At 44.0% G+C, this 20,050-nt stretch overlaps 1 protein-coding gene across 8 annotated transcripts in view; it reads right to left on the bottom strand.

The window, feature by feature from the left end:
• APBA3 (amyloid beta precursor protein binding family A member 3) overlaps positions 1-20,050 on the bottom strand; it is a gene marked incomplete at its 5' end in the record, with an annotated part of 179,559 nt that overhangs the window by 29,645 nt on the left and 129,864 nt on the right. For all 8 annotated transcript variants that reach the window (XM_082243765.1, XM_082243771.1, XM_082243767.1 and 5 more), the window contains one exon: positions 5,633-5,845. In XM_082243765.1, the coding sequence (XP_082099891.1) occupies positions 5,633-5,845 (213 nt within the window). The remainder of the gene's footprint in view (positions 1-5,632; positions 5,846-20,050) is intronic.

Raw genomic sequence — 20,050 nt, 5'->3', positions numbered from 1 at the left:
TACATCTCAAGGATCAGGAGATTGAGGGCTATGTTAGATGATTACAGTCACACACACCTACACAGGTTGAACTGGATGGACTATTGTCTTTATTCAACCTCGCCTACTATGTAACTATGTAACTATGTAAGTCTTCCATGTGCGATAGTAGACTTTGCTGGAAGTCGCTTTCCTTGCTTTAATTAGAGTAGGAATAACTGAAGCTGACAACCCTCTGTCCTTCAGTACCTGGGTCTCAATAGCCAGGCCATTAAAACCAGCGACTGTAAAGCACGATGGAAGATCGGTCCTTGAGACCGCAGATCCTCCCTGAGAGGAAGTCTCCAAGGAGCGTCAGCGACTAGCCTGTCCAAGTCGGCGTACCCGGCTTGACGAGGCCAGCTCGGAATTTCCAGGATAACTGGAGTTCCCTCCACCTCTATCCTGCGGAGAAATCTCAGCAGCAATTTGAGAGGGGGGAAGACATATAGTAGCTGATACTGCCTTTACAGGCCGTTCAGCGCGTCTGCTGCGTCCGCTAGAGGATCGCGGGTGCGAGCCCTGTTGAGCCAACCTACCAACAGATCCATATCCGGGGTGCCCCAATGAAGGGACAGCTGGTGAAATACCTCTGGATGAAGAGACTATTCCTCTTGATCCAGAATCTGACGGCTGAAATAATCTGCCTGTCCACCCCCGTGATAAATATCGCGGAGAGAACTGGAACAACTGTTCCCCCAATAAGAATGTTGGCCACTTCTATGGCCGCCAGGGCACTGTTGGTGCCCCTTGGTGATCGACCCAAGTCATGACCGTGGCATAGTCCGATTGGATCCGAACCGGGCTGCCCTGGAGCTGCTCGGTCTAGTAAATCAGACAAAGTCTGATCGCTCTCAGTTCCAACACATTTATCGGTAACCTGGAATTTATCAGAAGAAATTACTTCCCCTGGCTGAGCATCGGAGACCGAAGCCACCAGACCAGAGCCTCCCTGGTCCGCTCACTCAATTGGATCCGATTGTCCAGGGAATCGGGATTCCGATTCCATATGAGAAGAATCTCCTCTTTGGAGAATTCGGGTATGAGACTGGGCAAATGGTACTGCCTCTAAGGAGGCGACCATCAATCCCAGCCAGTTGACAGACAGCAACATCCGAAATATTGACTGAATCTTCTGGAGTTTCTCCGCATGGAGAAACACTCTTGCCAAGGATGTATCCAAAATTAGGCCCAGATAGTTCAGTCTCCTGGCGGGAACCAGGGATGATCTTTGGGAAAAGCAACGAAAACGCTGATGTCCTGCGAAGATGGGGATATAAGGATAGGCATCCTAAATGTCTATGGACGCCAGGAAATCCCCCTGATGCAGGGAGGCCACCACTGTATGGATGGACACCATCTCTTCCAAGACCAGAATTGGACGCACCTAGCCCTTTCTCCTGGGCATTGTGAACAAGTTTGACTAGAACTCCTCCAAGGAATGGGAACTACCACTGCTTGCTGTATCAAGCTGTCCCCCGCAAAGCTTTTAAGCGACCCGGGGATGTCGACTATTGGAAGGGAAGAATCGCACCGGTGGAAGTGATCGAAACTCGATCTTGTATCCCGACCATATGACCTTGCGAACCCCTTTATCCGGGATTCTGGAAAGCCCTGGATCCGGTGAAGACGTCCCCCCACCCTAGAGATGGTTGGGGCCCATTCTGTCAATCCAACGGGATAACAGTGGCTTTATTTAGTCTGGAAATCGGTGAGTCCACTATTGGTGGTACTGTCCATCTTTGTAATGAGGGATTCCTCAAAATGATAGCGCCTAGCCATGCGTTTGGAAATAGCAGGGCTCATTTACGGACAACCCTATTTGGGCAAGGGAAACCCTTCACCATTTTGGTAGGCTTGCTAGTACCAAAAAAGGAATATGAGTCTCAGCTACCTCTGCCAGTGTAACCTCAAGATTTAAGGTTTCCCGGACAGACACAACTAGTGCTTCCACCAACGCTTCTTGTGCTATGGCGGAGGCAGAAGCGTCCTCCTTACTGTCTGAGGAGACCGTACCTGAGACAACAACCCCAGAAAAGGGACTGCAATGACCAGCTCAGAATTCGTATCTGAGGTATCAGATGACATAGGGGTAGGCGGGGGTCGCTCTTCTTGACCCCCGTCCCTGACAGGCTACCTCCACCCGGGATACCAAAGACTCCAAAACTGCTGATAATGCATCATCACAAGTGGGGTACTGGAGGGTCCTGCGGCCACCCTGAGGGGATCAGGTGGGGATACATGTGTGGCAGGGTTCATGTAACAAGACACTTGCCAGCAAACACAAAAAAATTAATTGCAAGAAAAAAACATCTTTTTTTTTTTTTAACTTAGTCCCCCAGCGCAGTAGCGCCCCTCAGTCTACCTGCTTGGACCCCTCAGAAAGAGAGAGAGAGAGAGAGAGAGAGAGAGAGACCCCAAGGCTCACCTGATGCACAGAAGTTTCTTATCAACCTGCTTCCAGCACTGTCTGTTACAGACAGGAAGTCTTTGGCTTGCTTTCCCTGGGCCAAGGAGGCGGCTCCGCCCCTTTACACGCCTTCCGGCGCCTCCCAATTACTCCACTAGGTGTTTGGTCACCTCAAACATGGCCGCCCCCATGCTGGAGACACGAGGCTACGCCAATATGGCGGCCTCGTGCCATCTGCAGGAAAATGGCGGCGGCCTGTGTAGGATAGCGGCGGCTTGCAAGTTAGCAGCGGCCTGCGGGATGTGTGCATTCGGCCCGTGCGGCCTGCGGAAGTACCTCGGCCTGCGGGAGGTGTCCTCGGCCTGCGGGAGGCTGTGCGGCCTGTGGAAGTGACCGGCTTTCTGGAGGGATGGCGATCTGTGGCTACAGTAACTCAGGCATAGGCATCGGCCTGTGTACACACTAGACAGGTAGGATACCTCTATACCTCAATAGTAATGCCTTTTAGTAGTCTGCCACTGACTTCAGTCACCCTTACAGTCATATAGTGACTTTAGATAGTCAGCTCCCAAACCAAGCCTCCTGGTTTCTATTCACAAAAATCACACTCAAATTGGGGGATCTGTGACCTATTATAGGATAGAGGGGAGACCCAGAAACTGAGTGTCCGACCATCCCAGAGAGGGGCCCGCGTCCACCAACAAACCCAACAGGGGGAGGGGGGGAACATTCTACTCACCATACCGGAACCAGGCGGGCGCCAACTCCTGACAGAACCCCTCTCCACCGGGGTGGGGGGGCTGTCGACCAATACGGACGCCGTGACTCTGTTGTTCATTGGCGTCCAGGCGAGACGTTTAACTCGCAGGGTCAGTCCCCGTCCAGTGGGACTATGTCGCGGCCGACCCAGCGCGGAGCTATGGCCTGCACGCGCTCGTAGGCTGAACTGGGGTGACCACTGGATCTCAACATCCAGCCCGTCGCCCAGTTTCAGCGTACTTGCTTGAAGATCTCACAGGAACACTGGAGAAAAAAAAGCTGTCTAAAAAAAGTATTTCTAAAAAAATCCTGCCAGGACCGAAGATCCTAGCAAGGAATCTAGGTCCTTACTCCTAACTAGACAGAAAAAAACTGATTTGCTGTAGCAGGAAGTGAGAGGATATACCCTCTGGGACTGCCCCTAGGGTGTGGCCAGAACGTTTTCTTTCCTGTCTAGTCCTACTCCTATAGAGGGCAGTATAACCCGAGTTGATATTAATCAAGGAGGACTACGTCTGTCAATGAGCGACAGAGAAATGTACGCTTTTCTGGTACGACGGTAGGTCTTTCTAGGGGTAGACTTCTGCAGCATCGGAATCACCAACCCAGGCAAATCTCTATCCTTCAGCACCAGGCTTTCAACAGCCAGACCATCAAAGCCAGCGACTGTAAAGCACGATGAAAGATCGGCCCTTGGGACAGCAGAGCCTCCCTGAGAGGCAGTCTCCAAAGGGCCATCAGCGACCAATCGCACCAGATCGGCATAACAAGACCGACAAGGCCACATGAATGACCAGAATCCCATCAGCTTTGATCCTGTGCAAAAGCCACAGCAGAAGCTTGAGAGGAGGGAAGGCGTAGACCAGAAGATACTGGCCCCACCAGAGCGTTTATGGCATCTGCTAGAGGATCCTGTGACCTTGACACAAACCTCTATACCTTTCTGTTGAGCCAAGACCTCAACGGATCCGTTTCGGGTGTGCCCCACGGGAGACATATCTGAGGAAACATGTCTGTCAATGAGATAGTCCATCTGCTAGTTTTCCACACCTTGGATGTGCACGGCAGAGAGGGCTGAAATTAAGCATTCTGCCACCAGAGGATGCCAGCTACTTCCAGGGCTGCCAACACACTCTTTGTTCCGCCCTGGTGATTGACATAAGCCACCGCTGTGGCATTGTCCCACTGGATCCGTACCGGGAGACCCCAGAGCCGATTAGTCCAGTGATCCAGACACAGCCTGATCGCCCAAAGTTCCAAGACATTGATCCATAGTCTGGACTCCTCCAGTGTCCAACAACCCTTAGCAGAGCTCAGTCCAATGACACCTCCCCACCCAGACAGACTGGCAACCATGGTGACCACTGTCCAACACAAGGGGAGAAGGGATTTGCCCTGCTGAAGTGCCAGAGAGTGAAGTCATCATACCAGGAACCCCCTGGTTTCCCATCTCAGCCTAATCCAATTGTCCAGAGACCTCAGACACTTGTCCCATTTCACCAGGATCTCTCCTTGAAGGGACCTCATATGCAACTGTGCAAACTGAACTGCCTCGAAGGTAGATACCATCAGGCCCAGCACCCACATGCAAGTTCCGAGGGAGGACCACCTGCTGGACAGCAGTAGATGAATCGCAGCATGCAACTTCTGGAGTTTGTCCAGAGGAAAGAACACTCTGGCTAGAGCTGAATCCAGAGTAAGAACTCCGATAATCCAATTTTCTGGATGGAATCAGAGCAGACTTCTGGTCATTTAGAAGCCAACCAAAAACGCCATCAGGGTCTGTATAGTGATCTCCACGTCGTCCATCAAGGCAGCAGAGGACTCCGTTCGCAAGAGGAGGTCGTCCAGGTAGCGCAGTACCGCAACCCCCTGCTGATGTAGCAACGCCAGAACCTGAGCCAACACTTTCGTGAAGACCCGAGAAGCGGATGCGAGACCAAAGGGAAGTGCCACGAACTGATAGTGCTCCTCTCCCACAGCAAAACAGAGGAAGCGCTGGTGTTGGGTACATATTGTAATGTGCAGGTAAGCATCCTTGATGACGATAGAGGCTGAAAAAATAAAAAAATGCAAGGACCTTAGATCCTGGCAGGGAACTAGGTCCTGACTAGGTAGAAAAAAAAACTGAAGGACTATAGCAGAGAGAGGGGGGTGTATACCACCTAGGATTGCACATAGGCATAGCCAAGTCTTTTTTCTGCCTAGTATTCTACTCCTGTAGGGGGCAATATAACCATATGGTTCTGAATAATGGAGAGCTGTGTCCGTCAATGATTGAAAGAGAAACAAAGTTTATATTGACTACGTGTCTAAGAACAATCCACCCTTTTCTCACATTCTACAGATCTGCAGCCCGCTTTACAGAGTCTTTAAACTATTAATAAGATGTGGACTGCACTGTTTGGTTGTGAAAAGTATGCTTGCTTAGTGTTCTTAACTCACCCGTATTACTCCCTGGCATGTAGAAAAGGGAAGCCCAACTAAGCTTGTGCCGTTGACACATATCACATGATCTCCAATGCTCAGCTCTCCACTGCGCTCTGCTGGTCCTCCATGCATAAGATTTGCAATTACAACTGTAGGAAGTAGAGATCCCCAACCGGATTCCACAATAGTCACACCCAGCACTTCTCCTTGTTGTTTCTGAATAAAAACCTATGGATTACACAAAAAAGTAAGAGGTTTGTAGCATAGCGCGTTCCCAAAACAACTCTAGAGCAAACACGTTCATCTCTGCTAATGTTAACATTTCTATAAATTTCACATGTCAGCCAACAAGTCACTCCAAATAATTACTAGGAAAGAAAAGCAGGCGGCTTCAAAATATGCACCAAATACACAAAAGCAATATTTCACTATAAAGTGTACTGCATGTGGTATTTTCCTTTCCATTGAATATGTGCTTAAACATATTTCTCTTTTTAGCCAATTCTTTTTCACAGTTGGGCTGAAGTAATCATGGGTTAGTATATAAATTTGTAGATATTTTGTATGTAAAATTAATTTCATAAAGAGCATTACATTTGGCTTCTAAGCAAAATCACAAGCTCCTGCCTGGTGTTTTAAGAGCATTTCAATGGAACTTTGTCAACAGAACATTGTGAAGTGAAATAAAACAAAAAAAAACAAAACCGCAAACAAGCTAACTTATGTAACTTGACAGCAAGGGCCCTTTCACATCGATGTGCTTTAGATGTGTTCCCATTAATTTAAACTGGAAGGTGCCCTTTTGGTGCCTTTTTGAAAAACTACACCAAAGATGCAGCATACAGGACTTTTCAAAGAGCAGCGCACCTGCATTGCGAAGAGTTACATGGGCGTTAATGGGAAATAGTTTTCATGTGCTTTTGTCCTGGAAAAGCACAACAAAAGCGTACCAGTTTGAAAGGGACCTAACAGAAAATATAAAAGTACACTGCAGTGCTGATCTAAAAAGTGAAATACGTTTAGGCTAAATAAAAAACAAACTAATTAAAAGCTCAAAAAAATATAGAAAAGTATCCAACAAGTGTGAATTTCAAATATTTTCATTGAGATGATTACAGCCATTTTAGTGTACTTGCAACAGGAGTACAGCTTGGACCTTGAAGGTGGGGGAAAGTGAAAGCCCCCATAATTTGGGTAGGAGCTGCACAAAATATGTAGGAAAAAATAAAAAAGGAAAGATTTAAATTGCTGTGTACCCTGTATTTTCAGAAACATCTCTGTGGGATCAATCGTTTTCTGGCTTATTAAAACATCAGTACAGGCATGTATTACTTTGATATTAATGCTTTTTTTTTAAATTTCTACTGTATATTCTATATAAAGCAGGAACCAGTCGAAATTCACTATGAGTGACCCTTGATCTTGTGTTATATTCTGCATATTTTATAACCCTACAACACAGTAAGGATTAATGGAATGGGAGTTTAGGTCATAAAATCATTGTAATGTCCTCCTAAATTGCCTGACAAAATCTGACTGGATAAAAAAAAAAAGGCTCGCTCCCGCTGTTTTCATTCACAGCGGGAGTCGGGCCAGGGGAGGAGCAGCGGCGTTCGCCGCTGCTCTGCCCCGATCGCCGGGGATCTAGTGTGGAGATCCGCCCGCCTGTGTAAACACAAGCGGACGGATCTCCATAGTGACAGGGAGTGACAGATCGGACTGTTCAGCATAGCTGGACATCCGATCTGTCCATGACTCACTCAGTCACCTCCCCCCCTACACGTCAGTAAGCACCAGGCATACATTAACCCCTCCCTCTCCAATTAACCCCTTCACTGCCAGTGTCATTTTTACAGTAACAGTGCATATGTATAGCACTGATTACTGCAGTAATGTCACTGGTACCCCCAAAAGTGTCAAAAATGTCAGTCAAGGGTCCGATCTGTCCGCCGCAATGTCGCAGTCCCACAAAAAAAAAAAAAAAAAATCGCAGATCGCCGCCATTACGCGTTAAAAAAAAACACCAAAAATGACAGAAATCTTTCCCTTTGTTAGTAAACGCAATAACTTTTGCGCAAACCAATCAAAATACGCTTATTGCGATTTTTTTTACCAAACATAGGTAGCAGAAAACAAATTGGCCAAAATTTTTTTAAAAAATTGGTATTTACATCTTTTTTGGGGGGAATTTCATATAAAAAAATGTTAAAAATATTGTTATTTTTTCAAAATAAACGCTCTTTTTTTGTTTATAGCGCAAAAAGTAAAAATCGCACAGGTGATCAAATACCACCAAAAGAAAGCTCTGTTTGTGGGAAAAAAAGGACGTAAATTTCGTTTGGGTACGGCATCGCATGACCGCGCAATTGTCAGTTGAAGTCGCACAGCGCCGAATCGCAAAAAGTGGCCTGGACGGAAGACAGCAAAATCCTCCGGTGGTAAAGTGGTTAAAAATCGATAGTAAAGATTAATTTTTAAATAAAATAAAAATGTTATACTCACCTGCTCTATGCAATGGTTTTGCACAGAGCAGCCCCAATCCTCCAGGCTCCTCCTTTTAGGCAAGTCACTTTCTATGGGGGGCACTATGTGGGCTCGCTCCTGCGTCACAGAATTTGATTGACAGCCAATGGCTCCCGCTGCTAACAATCTGCCCTGTGAGGACAGAGAGAGACGCTGCACTCGAGCACAGTGCTGGATCGAGAATGGGCTCAGGTAAGTATAAAGGGGAATTCTGTGACACGGAAGGTTTTTCCACCTTAATGCCTAGAAAGCATTAAGGTAAAAAAAAAAAAGCCCTTAGGCTTTGGAAAAACTTAATTTACTTATCAAAATGTGCCTGTTTGCTGAGTGTGATAAAATAGCATAAATTCCCCAAAAATTCCCAGTGGTATGGATGTATCAGATTGTGTATAGAGTTCAGCAGTTTAGGAATGCAGTGTACAGCATAGCATACAAATTCAGCAATTTCTATACTTTTCTGTGCTGTTAGACTGGCTGTAGTCAGTAAACAAGTGAGTGATTACATTTGTTATAAGTGGCCACACATGCAAGTAAAGAGGCAGTTTCTAAAGAAGCATGCTGGTACCTGGACTGCTCAGATAAGTGCATCAGTGCTGTGGCAATAGGCGGAGAACATTGGAGTAGTGGTAGTCAGCTAGGAAGTTACTGGGTGTAGTCTCGGTTTGTGCAAATGTACTTGAGTGCAGTGGCTACCAGCAAAGAATTGTGTGGTTATGTTAACAGTCAGCGAGGTTGTTGCAATAGAGGTAAGTGCATAAGTGCACAGGTGTAAGCCGAGGACAGCGAATAGGTGTGATGGGTGCAGCGGTAGTCAGTGGAGAATAGTGCAGTTTCCATTGCAAAACACCAGATATGTGCATGAGTGCAGTCACAATCAGTGCGTTGAACAGGTACAGTTTCAGTCAGCAGAGAAGTGTGTAGATGCAGTGTTAATGGAGATATCCATGGGTATGGTGGCAGTCAGCAGAGAAGTGCATGGGTGGAATAGTGTTCATTAATGAATTGGAAGAGGACAATAGTGATCAGAGAAGTCTGTTGGTGTGATAAGGGTCAGGGGAGACACGTTAAGGTGCTGTGCTGGTTCAGAGTTAAGTGTGCAGGTGTCTTCGACAGAGAAGTGCCAATTCGTGATAATCAGGGAATGGCATGAGTGTGGTCAGCAGAGAAGAGTGCGGTGAAGGCCACTGGCAGGCAGTGCCCACAGCAAACTAACATTTACTTGAGATGATTTTGTCCTAAAAAATGGTAGTGACTGAACACACACAGTAGGCTGTGGTAATCATTTGTGCTGTGTTCACCATTTTATTTGTGGAATGCCGTGATGTTTGTTCCTCAATAAAATGGCTTCACTTCTAGACACAGGCAGTAGATCTACAGAGTTCCAACTGCTTCTCCCATTTTCCTAAAGAAACAAACATCACTGGTGTAGACATGAAAATGGCAGCCACAGCAATAAACATTAAGCCTTTTAAAGTTTAACTAAAAAGGCAAAAAAAATTTTCATTTTGTATAGTGGAAAGAGGGATTAGAACCACTAGTCATTTTTTATTGCTGTCTGTTCCCCCGTTAAAAGGAGATTCTATTTGTCCTGTTTACCTTTATTGTTGAAAGTGAAAGAAAATCCAAAATGTTGAGTTGTCCCCAGAAAAGTAATAGGGTGGAAATCTTCCAAAGGATACACTACTTCTGGTGACCTGGGAGTTCCCAAGGAAATCCATTAATTTGCAGGGAGTTCCTCTCACTTCCTGTTTGACTACGGGACATGGAGAAGGGAAATCTCCGCAATGAGGCACAGATGTTGGGAAAATAAATACATAAATATGACAGGGGTTTTAAAGGAATTGTAAAGTCAGATGCATGAAGATAAAAAAACCTTCTGTGTGCAGCAGCCTCCCTCAGCCCCTCTAATACTTACCTGAGCCCATCTCTATCCAGCGATGTTGCAGGAGTGTCTCGGCTGCCCGGGACTTCCCTCCTCATTTACTGAGACAGCAGAGTGGCGCGATTGGCTCCAGCTGCTGTCAAAGTCAGTCAGCCAAGCCAGGAGAGAGAGGGGCCTGGGGCCAGGTCCAGGCTCCATGTCTGAATGGACACAGGGAACTGCGACTTGGGTGCCCCCATAGCAAGCTGCTTGCTGTGAGAGCACTGAACAGAAGGGAGGAGCCAGGAGCACAGAAGAGGGACCTGAGAAGAGGAGGATCAGGGCCACTCTGTGGAAAACCAACTGCAAAGAGCAGGTAAGTATAACGTTTGTTATTTAAAAAAAAAAAAACTACTATTGATGGCACTCAACAAAATGGTGGCCACTGCAGACATGACGAATTATACATGTCCAGTGGCAATGCCGTTTTGAAAAGGATATTCTTCCTCTACATGGTGTCAGGGACCAGTATTTGCACCACAATTGTGACAGATAAATACACATTGTGTACAAATCAGTGCTGCTACTCAAACCACTAAGGCTTTGTTCACATCTTGGCCTACTGGATCCCGAATCACAGCAAATCGCAGGGCGCCCGTGCGATTCCCGTCACTTCCATTGGCACTCCAAATGTGTCACGATTTTGCCGCCCGACGCCGGTCGTCAAAAAAAGTACAAGAACTTTTTTGGGCCACAGGCATCCCGCAATTCTGTTTGCGTGCTTTTACCGTGAGTTGTCGGACGGCAATCGTGGCAAAATGGCGCCGTGTTTGGGATGCCATTGGAAGTGACGGGAATCGCATGGGTGTCCCGCAATTTGCCGTGATTCGCGGCGATTCTGCCCGTGATCTGGAATGGCAAGAGTCTTAGTACATTTTCCACCAATACAAAAAAACACCAGAAAATGAAACAAAGTGTAAATCCTGCAATGATAATACATAACATGTGTAATGGTGCACGCCAGGTGAATAGCAACCACAGCCCCCTTGAGGATAAATGCTCACCTTAAGATCTGACCCTTACTTCAAAGGTCAAAATGCATATCTATTACACCAGAATCCAGCAAGTTGCTTAGTAATGGACACAAATTGCAACCCTCCAGTCTGCCTCAGCCAACAAAAATCACTGATCGCCGCCATTACTAAAAAAAAAAAAAAAAAAAAAAAAAAAAAAGTCCAAAAATCTATCCTGTAGTTTGTAAACGCTATAACTTTTGTGCGAACCAATTAAAAACGCTTTTTGGGATTTTTTTTTTTTAACCAAAAATATGTAGCAGAATACAAATTGGCCTAAAATGATAAAAAAAATTGATTTTTTACAATTTTTTTATTGGGAAAGTAAATATATTGTGTTTTTTTCAAAATTGTCACTCTTTGTTTATAGCGCAAAATCCAAAAACCACAGAGGTGATCAAATACCACCAAAAGAAAGCGCTATTTATGGGGAAAACATCAATTGTATTTGGGTACAGAGTCGCAGGACCGTGCAATTTTTCGTTAAAGTAACGCAGTGCCAAATAGCAAAAGATGGCCTGGTCATTAAGGGGGTAAAACCTTCCGGAGCTGAGGTGATTAAACAGCAACACCATCCCAGGATTACTCTGATTATGCATGATTGACCTTCCTTGGTGGGGATCTACAGTGAGGGGTAAGAGGCAGTGTGAAAGGGTGATGGTGACGGCTCCTCTTTGGATACTCCCTTCTCCTTTTTTCTTATCAAACACCACTTCTCAGCGTTCAAATGTGAACTACAGTTATGCAAATTGGACCGATATATTATTCTTTAGATCTATTAGCTCTGCATTGATATTTAGTGATTAGTGTTAGTGACAATGTCTGAGTTGAGGCTGTCGAATACAGCTGATTCAGGTGTACCATCCTTGAAATGTGGGCCACTGTCAGCCTGGGTTCATACAGGACGATAGCACCCTTCCTCTTCCCTTGATGCCGGCTTTTACACACAGGCAGTGAGTGAAGCCTTCATACACTGATCCATACTGTGACTCTTGCCCTAAGAGTAAAGTTCCTTAATTTTTATTATTGGTAATAAAGTTGTTTCATGTACACTATCCAGTGCAGTTTGCTTGTTCTTTTGTTTTGTAACCACAATTTTGACACTTCCACGTGATTTTAATTTCATTGTGGGGGTACAGGATATGGAGCATTTTTAGTTGGACTAACTAAAGTTGTATTCACTTCCTATCTTTCTCTTTAATAACCACTATAGGATGAGTTTAGCTTTTATTCAGGAATTTCAATTAGGTTTTTTTCAATTACTATAAAATATTTTTGAGTACATCACAGGATGCAGGGTATCGTCATATCCATTAAGGTTATGCTGCCATCTTCAGTTGACTAGACATTAGGGGAAAAAAAAAAAAAAAAAAAACAGACCAACCCTAATCACTCATTATCTCTCAGACATACATAGCTTTAGTTTTGCAAGACATGAAACAATTAAGTAAGAATGGTGGGATCCCTGTGTCCTGTGATGCACTCCAAGATAAGTAAGCCACTAAATAAAAAATCCCTTTTTCTTTAAGGTACATCTCAGGACACAGGGTATCTTCATATCCATTACAATAAAGACATCCCAAAGGACTGAAAATGAGGGGAGGGCAACACAGCAACAAGCCCCAAAGAACCAATACAGAACATGTTAGAACATCATATAGCAGCCTACAAATACCCACCAACCAAAAGTCATGTCTGCAAAATCCTGAACACCTAACTGGCAAAACTTCGTAGAAGTGTAAACCAAACTTGAACTACCAAAGCCTGCTGCTGAATAGCCAGAAAAGCACCAACAGTCCTGGTACAATGAGTCATCACCCGACAATGATAGAGCTTTGCCATTTAGACCATAACCTTGAGAAATGAGCCGATAGATTCAATGAGAAATAGTAGAAGTCGAAGTTATATGAATGAACCTTTAAGAGCTCCTTCAGGAATTACAAAGGAGTCAAACTGACGATATGCAGCATTCGCCAGGTAAATTTGAACTGCAATAACCATGTCCAATGTAGGAAGAGCCATCCCCCAGCATCTGAGGCTTAGGACAGAAAGATGGCAGCACAATATCTTGGTTAAGACAGAACGAGGAAACCACCTTAGACAAAGAGGACAGCAGAGGCCACAAGACCATCTTGTCATGATGAAACCCTGTGAGCTGGAGTAATGGCAACATGAAAAATAACCTTCCGAGTTGGAAAGACTAAGGGGATATCCCAGATGGGTTGATAAGGATATTTCTGTAACACAGAAAGTACAACGTTGAGTCACCAGAGTCCTGACCAGTGGAACAATACATGTGACCCCTTGTACAAATGGCACACACCAAGAAATGTACAGCAAAGGGTATCCGAAAGAGGACTGCCAAGGCTGAAATCTGACCCTTGATTTTAGTCAACGCCGGCCCCCAGTCGACTACAGATTGGTAAAATGACAGATGCGGGCCGCAACATTCTTCCATGTCTGATGTTAAATCTTCCATGAATTTGCCGTCCTACTCTTCCAAAGGGTAAGGAAGTGGCACATAATTGTGAAGTTAAAGGAAAATGATAAATGGTTTTCAACATTTTTACAAATAAATATCTGAAAAGTGTGGCATGCATTTGTATTCAGCCCCCTTTACTTTGATACCCCTAACTAAAATTGCCTTCAGAAGTCACCTAATTAGTAAATAGAATCCACCTATGTGTAATTTAATCTTAGAATAAATACAGCTGTTCTGTGAAACCCTCAGAGGTTTGTTAAAGGACCTTAGAGAACAAACAGGATCATGAAGGCCAAGGAACACACCAGATAGGTCAGGGATAAAGTTGTGGAGAAGTTTAAAGCAGGATTAGGGTATAGAAAATTATCCCAAGCTTTGAACATCTCAGGGAGCACTGTTTAATCCATCATCCGAAAATGGAAAGAGTATGGCACAACTGAAAACCTACCAAGACTTGGTCTCCCACCTAAACTGACAGGCCGGGCAACTAAAGCATTAATCAGAGAAGAAGCCAAGAGTCCCATGGTAACTCTGGAGGAGCTGCAGAGATCCACAGCTCAGGTGGCAGAACCTGTCTACAGGACAACTATTAGTTGTGCACACCACAAATCTGGCCTTTATGGAAGAGTGGCAAGAAAAAAGCCTTTTGTTGAAAGAAAGCCATAAAAAGTCCTGTTTACAGTTTGTAAGAAGCCATGTGGGGGACACAGCAAACATGTGGAAGAAGGTTCTCTGGTCAGAATTTGAACTTTTTGGGCCTAAAAGCAAAACGCTGAAGTGGTGATCGAAAGTTTGGGCACCCCAGGTAAAAATTTGTATTCATGTGCATAAAGAAGCCAAGGAAGGATGGAAAAATCTCCAAAAGGCATCAAATTACAGATTAGACATTCATATAATATGTCAACAAAAGTTAGATTTTATTTCCATCATTGACACTTTCAAAATTACAGAAAACAAAAAAATGGCATCTGCAAAAGTTTGGGCACCCTGCAGAATTTAAAGCATGCACTGCCCCCTTTGCAAGGCTGAGACCTGCCAGTGTCATGGATTGTTCTCAATCATCGTTTGGGAAGACCAGGGGATGTCAATCTCAAAGGTTTTAAATGCCCAGACTCATCTGACCTTGCCCTAACAATCAGCACCATGGAATCTTCTAAGCAGTTGCCTAGAAAACTGAAATTGAAAATAGTTGACGCTCACAAAGCTGGAGAAGGCTATAAGAAGATAGCAAAGCGTTTTCAGATGTCAATATCCTCTGTTCGGAATGTAATTAAGAAATGTCATCAGGAACAGTGGAAGTTAAAGCAAGATCTGGAAGACCAAGAAAAATATCAGACAGGACAGCTCGCAGGATTGTGAGAAAAACAATTCAAAACCCACGTTTGACTGCACGATCCCTCCAGAAAGATCTGGCAGACACTGGAGTTGTGGTACACTATTCCACTATAAAGAGATACTTGTACAAATAAGGTCTTCATGGAAGAGTCATCAGAAGAAAACTTCTTCTACGTCCTCACCACAAAAATCAGCATTTGAACTTTGCAAATGAACATATAGACAAGCCTGATGCATTTTGGAAACAAGTTCTGTGGACTGATGAGGTTAAAATTGAACTTTTTGGCCGGAATGAGCAAAGGTACGTTTGGAGAAGAAGGGGCACAGAATTTACCCCTGTGCAACTGTTAAGCATGGGGGTGGATCAATCATGCTTTGGGGTTGTATTGCAGCCAGTGGCACAGGGAGCATCTCACGAGTAGAAGGAAAAATGGATTCAATAAAACTTCAGCAAATTTTGGATGGTAACTTGATGCCATCTGTGAAAAAGCTGAAGTTAAAGAGAGGATGGCTTCCACAAATGGATAATGATCCTAAACACACCTCAAAATCCACGGGGTATTACAGCAAGAGGCGTAAACTGAAGGTTTTGCCATGGCCTTCACAATCTCCTGACCTCAACATAATTGAAAATCTATGGATAGACCTTAAAAGAGCAGTGCGTGACAGACAGCCCAGAAATCTCAAAGAACTGGAAGACTTTTGTAAGGAAGAATGGGCAAAGATACCTCAAACAAGAATTGAAAGACTTTTGGCTGGCTACAAAAAGTGTTTACAAGCTGTGATAATTGCCAAAGAGGGCAGTACAAGATATTAACTTTTTTTGGGTGCCCAAACTTTTGCAGACGCCATTTTTTTTGTTTTCTGTTATTTTGAAAGTATAAATGATGGAAATACAATCTAACTTTTGTTGACATATTAGAAGAATGTCTAATCTGTAATTTGATGCCTTTTGGAGATTTTTCCATCTTTCCTTGGCTTCTTTATGCACATTAATACAAATTTTTACCTGGGGTGTCCAAACTTTCGATCACCACTGTATATGTGTTGGAAAACTAACACACTGCACATTACCCTGAACACACCACTGTGAAACATGGTAGCGGCAGCACCATGTTGTGGGGATGCTTTTCTTCAGCAGGGACAGGGAAGCAGGACAGAGTTGATGGGAAGATGGATGGAGCCAAATACAGGGCAATCTTAGAAGAAAATCTGTTAGTCTGCAAATGACTTGAGACTGGGGCGGAGGTTCACCTTCCAGCAGGACAACGACCTGAAAAATACAGCCAGAGCTACAATGGAATGGTTTAGATCAAAGCATATTCATGTGTTAGAATGGCTCGGTAGAAGTGCAGACCTAAATCCAATTGAGAATCTGTGGCAAGACTTGAAAATTGCTGTTCACATATACACTTCATCCAATCTAACAGAGCTTGAGCTATTTTGCAAAGAAGAATGGGCAAAAATTTCACTCTCTAGATGTACAAAGCCAATAGAGACATACTCAAAAAGACTTGCAGCTGTAATTGCAGCAAAACACAACCTATAACATACAACCATAAAATTCCTACTACCTGGCTAGACACTTTGAAAAAGAATACCAAAAATAAGGCAAACTAAATTTGGTAAACTTAAGCGAGATTTGGATGACTACCAGAATAAAAAGATCTTCTCCTGGAAATGTAACAACCAGATACCTCCATTGATGGCCCGTCCACCCAACTGCATGGACCTTTGCATTGTTACCCTGAGATCTACCAAATCTGGCACAACCCATTTCAAACTCTCTGTATCAAAGACCTATCCATTTAACTAACCTAACTGGCATTTCACCTGCGCAATCAAAAAGCTCTGCTAGCACTGATATACCCCTTCAAAAAACCGGTAATTCACACGCGAAACCCCCTAAAAAGGACCTTGATCCACCAAACCCGCAGCTCAGTCTGTAACTAAATCACCTACTCCTTCTGGCCCCTCTTTATCCTCAGTAATATCAAATCCTCCCTCCTTAGTGTCCCCAAGCTGCTTGCCTCCTACTACAGATGACTCACTGCAGCCTAGAATCCATGCCTGCTCAGCTGGTTCCCCCACACACACACGATCGCCAGCCACGACAGTCCCCAGCTATCTCCACCGACTGCAGAGATTAACATACAAATTGCCGACTTCCATAGGGGTGAGATATCATCTCACTCATCTTCGCTTTCTTTTTTAGAGATCAGTCCCCACCCAAAACAACAACTAAAAAGAAAATACACAGGCGAGGTTAGGAGGGGGGACGCAGGAAACAAAAAAAAAAAAGCAAAACTCCGGAAAACTGTAAAGCTATTTAATCTATCCTCTCATCTATTGTCCTTAAATTACATCTCTTTATTGAGTAGAGGTCTTAGTTTTGCTCCCACCATACAACCCAATTCATTTTTATTATTTAAGGACCTCAATAAATTCATCAGCAAACTTACTCTTAAAAGATTTTAGAATATAAAATCTAAAAAAAGACATCTTTTCAGATCCCCAATAACCTAGACAGTCTCAGATCTCTATGATTCTGCCTTAGAAAATATCCCAGAAAGTCTCATAAGTGATGTATCATCATACGATGCATGTTTAGATTCTGAAGAGGCTGATCTGGAACCAGGCCTGCTCCTTTTTGCCCAGCACCTTCAAACATCACCTCCCATTGTACATACCCATTTACAATCTAAATCAGTTTTTTATCCCACTCGCTCCAAGGAACCCTATATTGAGGCCTTTTATAGAGTAGTATTTTCGGAATTCCAAAAATGTCATCAGTCTACCAACACTAAGAAATATAAATACCATAATCTCAATTCAGGTGAAATGTTGGCCTTAAAACAACTCACTCAGAACCCCGATTTAGTCAAAACCCTGCTGACAAAGAACAAGGAATTGTACTCCAAGATAGAATGGATTACATCGCAGAAGCCTTGAGACTTCTCTCAGACTCTAAGACATATAAAAAGCTTCCCAAAGACCCTTTACCCCTCCTTTAAAAAAGAGGCAAAATAACTAATTTCAGGGGCTCTTTGAGATCAGGTGATTGACCTCAAAGAGGCCTCTTTTATATGCAAGGACTTTTATAATACGCCATATTTCTATCATCTACCAACAGTACATAAGAATCAACAACATCCCCCAGCAAGGCCCATTGTGGCATCCAGGGATAGCATTACTAGTGGTTTTTCACTGTATGTTGATTCCTTTTTACAACCACTAGCCCAGTCTCTTCAATCTTATATATGTTACTCATCACATCTATTAGAACTTCTGGCCCCTTATTTATGGGAAGACAACTATCTTTGGCTGTCCCAGGATGTAAATGCAGTGTACACCTCAATTCCCCATGACATAGGCATGCTAGCCACAGAACACTTTCTATTGCAGGACCCCATGCTCAATAGTAAACAAGCAGCATTCATCCTAGATGCTATTAGGTTTTGCCTTACGCATAACTTTTTTCATTTTGGGGAAGATTTCTACCTCCAAACCCATGGTATGGGTGATGGGGGCCAATTTTGCGCCTTCATACCCCAATCTTACCATGGGCTTTTGGGAACACTTACTTATATGAAGTAACAATCCCTTTTCACAACATTTGTTTTTTTTCGGCAGGTATACTGGCGACATCATCATAATTTGGGATGGTACCTCCACCATGATTTCTTCAAACACTGCAATTATAACCATATAGGTCTTTCTTTCACCTCTCTTTGGAACCAGGACAGCCTTGCCTTCCTAGACCTTGAACTCGGTCATGAAGGAAATTCTATCTACAATTACACCAAACCCACTGCAGGTAATTCATACTTACATTTCGATAGTGGTCATCACCCTCAGTGGGTTAAAAACATACCCAAAAGTCAGTTCTGATGACTAAGACTGAATTGCACCAGAGACTGACTATGTCGCCCAGAAAAACCACCTCAAAAACAAGTTTTTAGAAAAAGGTTACCCAGAAATGTTGATAGACAAGGTCTATACAACCGTTCTCCCTGGTAAACCGCTAAAAGCTGGAAAAAAAACCCTGACTAGGTACCATGGTCAATATAGAAAAATGGAAAATATCCTGAAAAAACATTGGAATAGCCTTAACCACTTCTGGACCAAGCCCATTTCTGACACATGTTGTTTACAAGTTAAAATCTGTATTTTAGCTAGAAAATGACTTAGAACCCCCAAAAATTCTATATATTTTTTTAGCAAAGACAAAAAATAAAGACGAAAATAAAATGGTGGTCATTGCAATATTTGATGTCACGTAGTATTCGCGCAGCGGTCTTTCAAACGCCATTTAAAAAAAAAAAATTTCACTGCATTTAAAAAAATTTAACAGATTTTTTGTATATTGGGAAAGATGAGGTCACGCCATGTAAAGAGCTACCTAACATGTCACGGTTTAAAATTGCGCACACCCGCGGAATGGTGACAAACTACGGTCAATAAAAATCTCCATAGGCAATGCTTTAAAAATCTTTTAACGGTTACCAGTTTAGAGTTACAGAGTAGCCCTTTTTTAGAATTATTGCTCTCGCTCTAGCGATTGCGGTGATACCTCACATGTGTGGTTTGAACAGCGCTTTCATTTGTTGGCGCGACTTCCATATGTGTTATCTTTCGTGCACGAGCTCACGGCGACGGGGGCGGTTTAAAAAAAAAATAAAATTTCCCTATTTATTTTATTTAATTTTAGCACAGTTTTAAAAATAAATAAATCTGATCACTTTTATTGCTGCGACAAGCAATGTAAACTAGGAATCGACCAATTATTGGCAAGGCCGATATATCGAGGGCCGATATGCACTTTCTCCAATAAATCGGAATCGGCCCTGTAAGTTACCGATATTGCCGATGTTGTGCCAGCAAGCCAGCCATCGACCCACAACAGGGTGCCAGGCCAGCATCCAGCCACCCACCCCACAACAGGGTGCCAGTAGCCAGCCACCTACCCCACAACAGTGTTCCAGCAAGCCAGCCACCCACCACAGTGTTCCAGCAAGCCACCCACAACAGGCCAGGGTGAGTGACACCAAGCCTGCCACCCACAACAGGGTGACACCAAGCCAGCCACCCACAACAGGGTGACAACAAGCCAGCCACCCACCCACAACAGGGTGACAACAAGCCAGCCACCCACCCAC

This window comes from Pelophylax lessonae, assembly GCF_965119305.1.
Source record: "Pelophylax lessonae genome assembly, chromosome: 1".
Taxonomy (NCBI): domain Eukaryota; kingdom Metazoa; phylum Chordata; class Amphibia; order Anura; family Ranidae; genus Pelophylax; species Pelophylax lessonae.
This window is presented reverse-complemented; position numbering and strand designations above follow the sequence as displayed.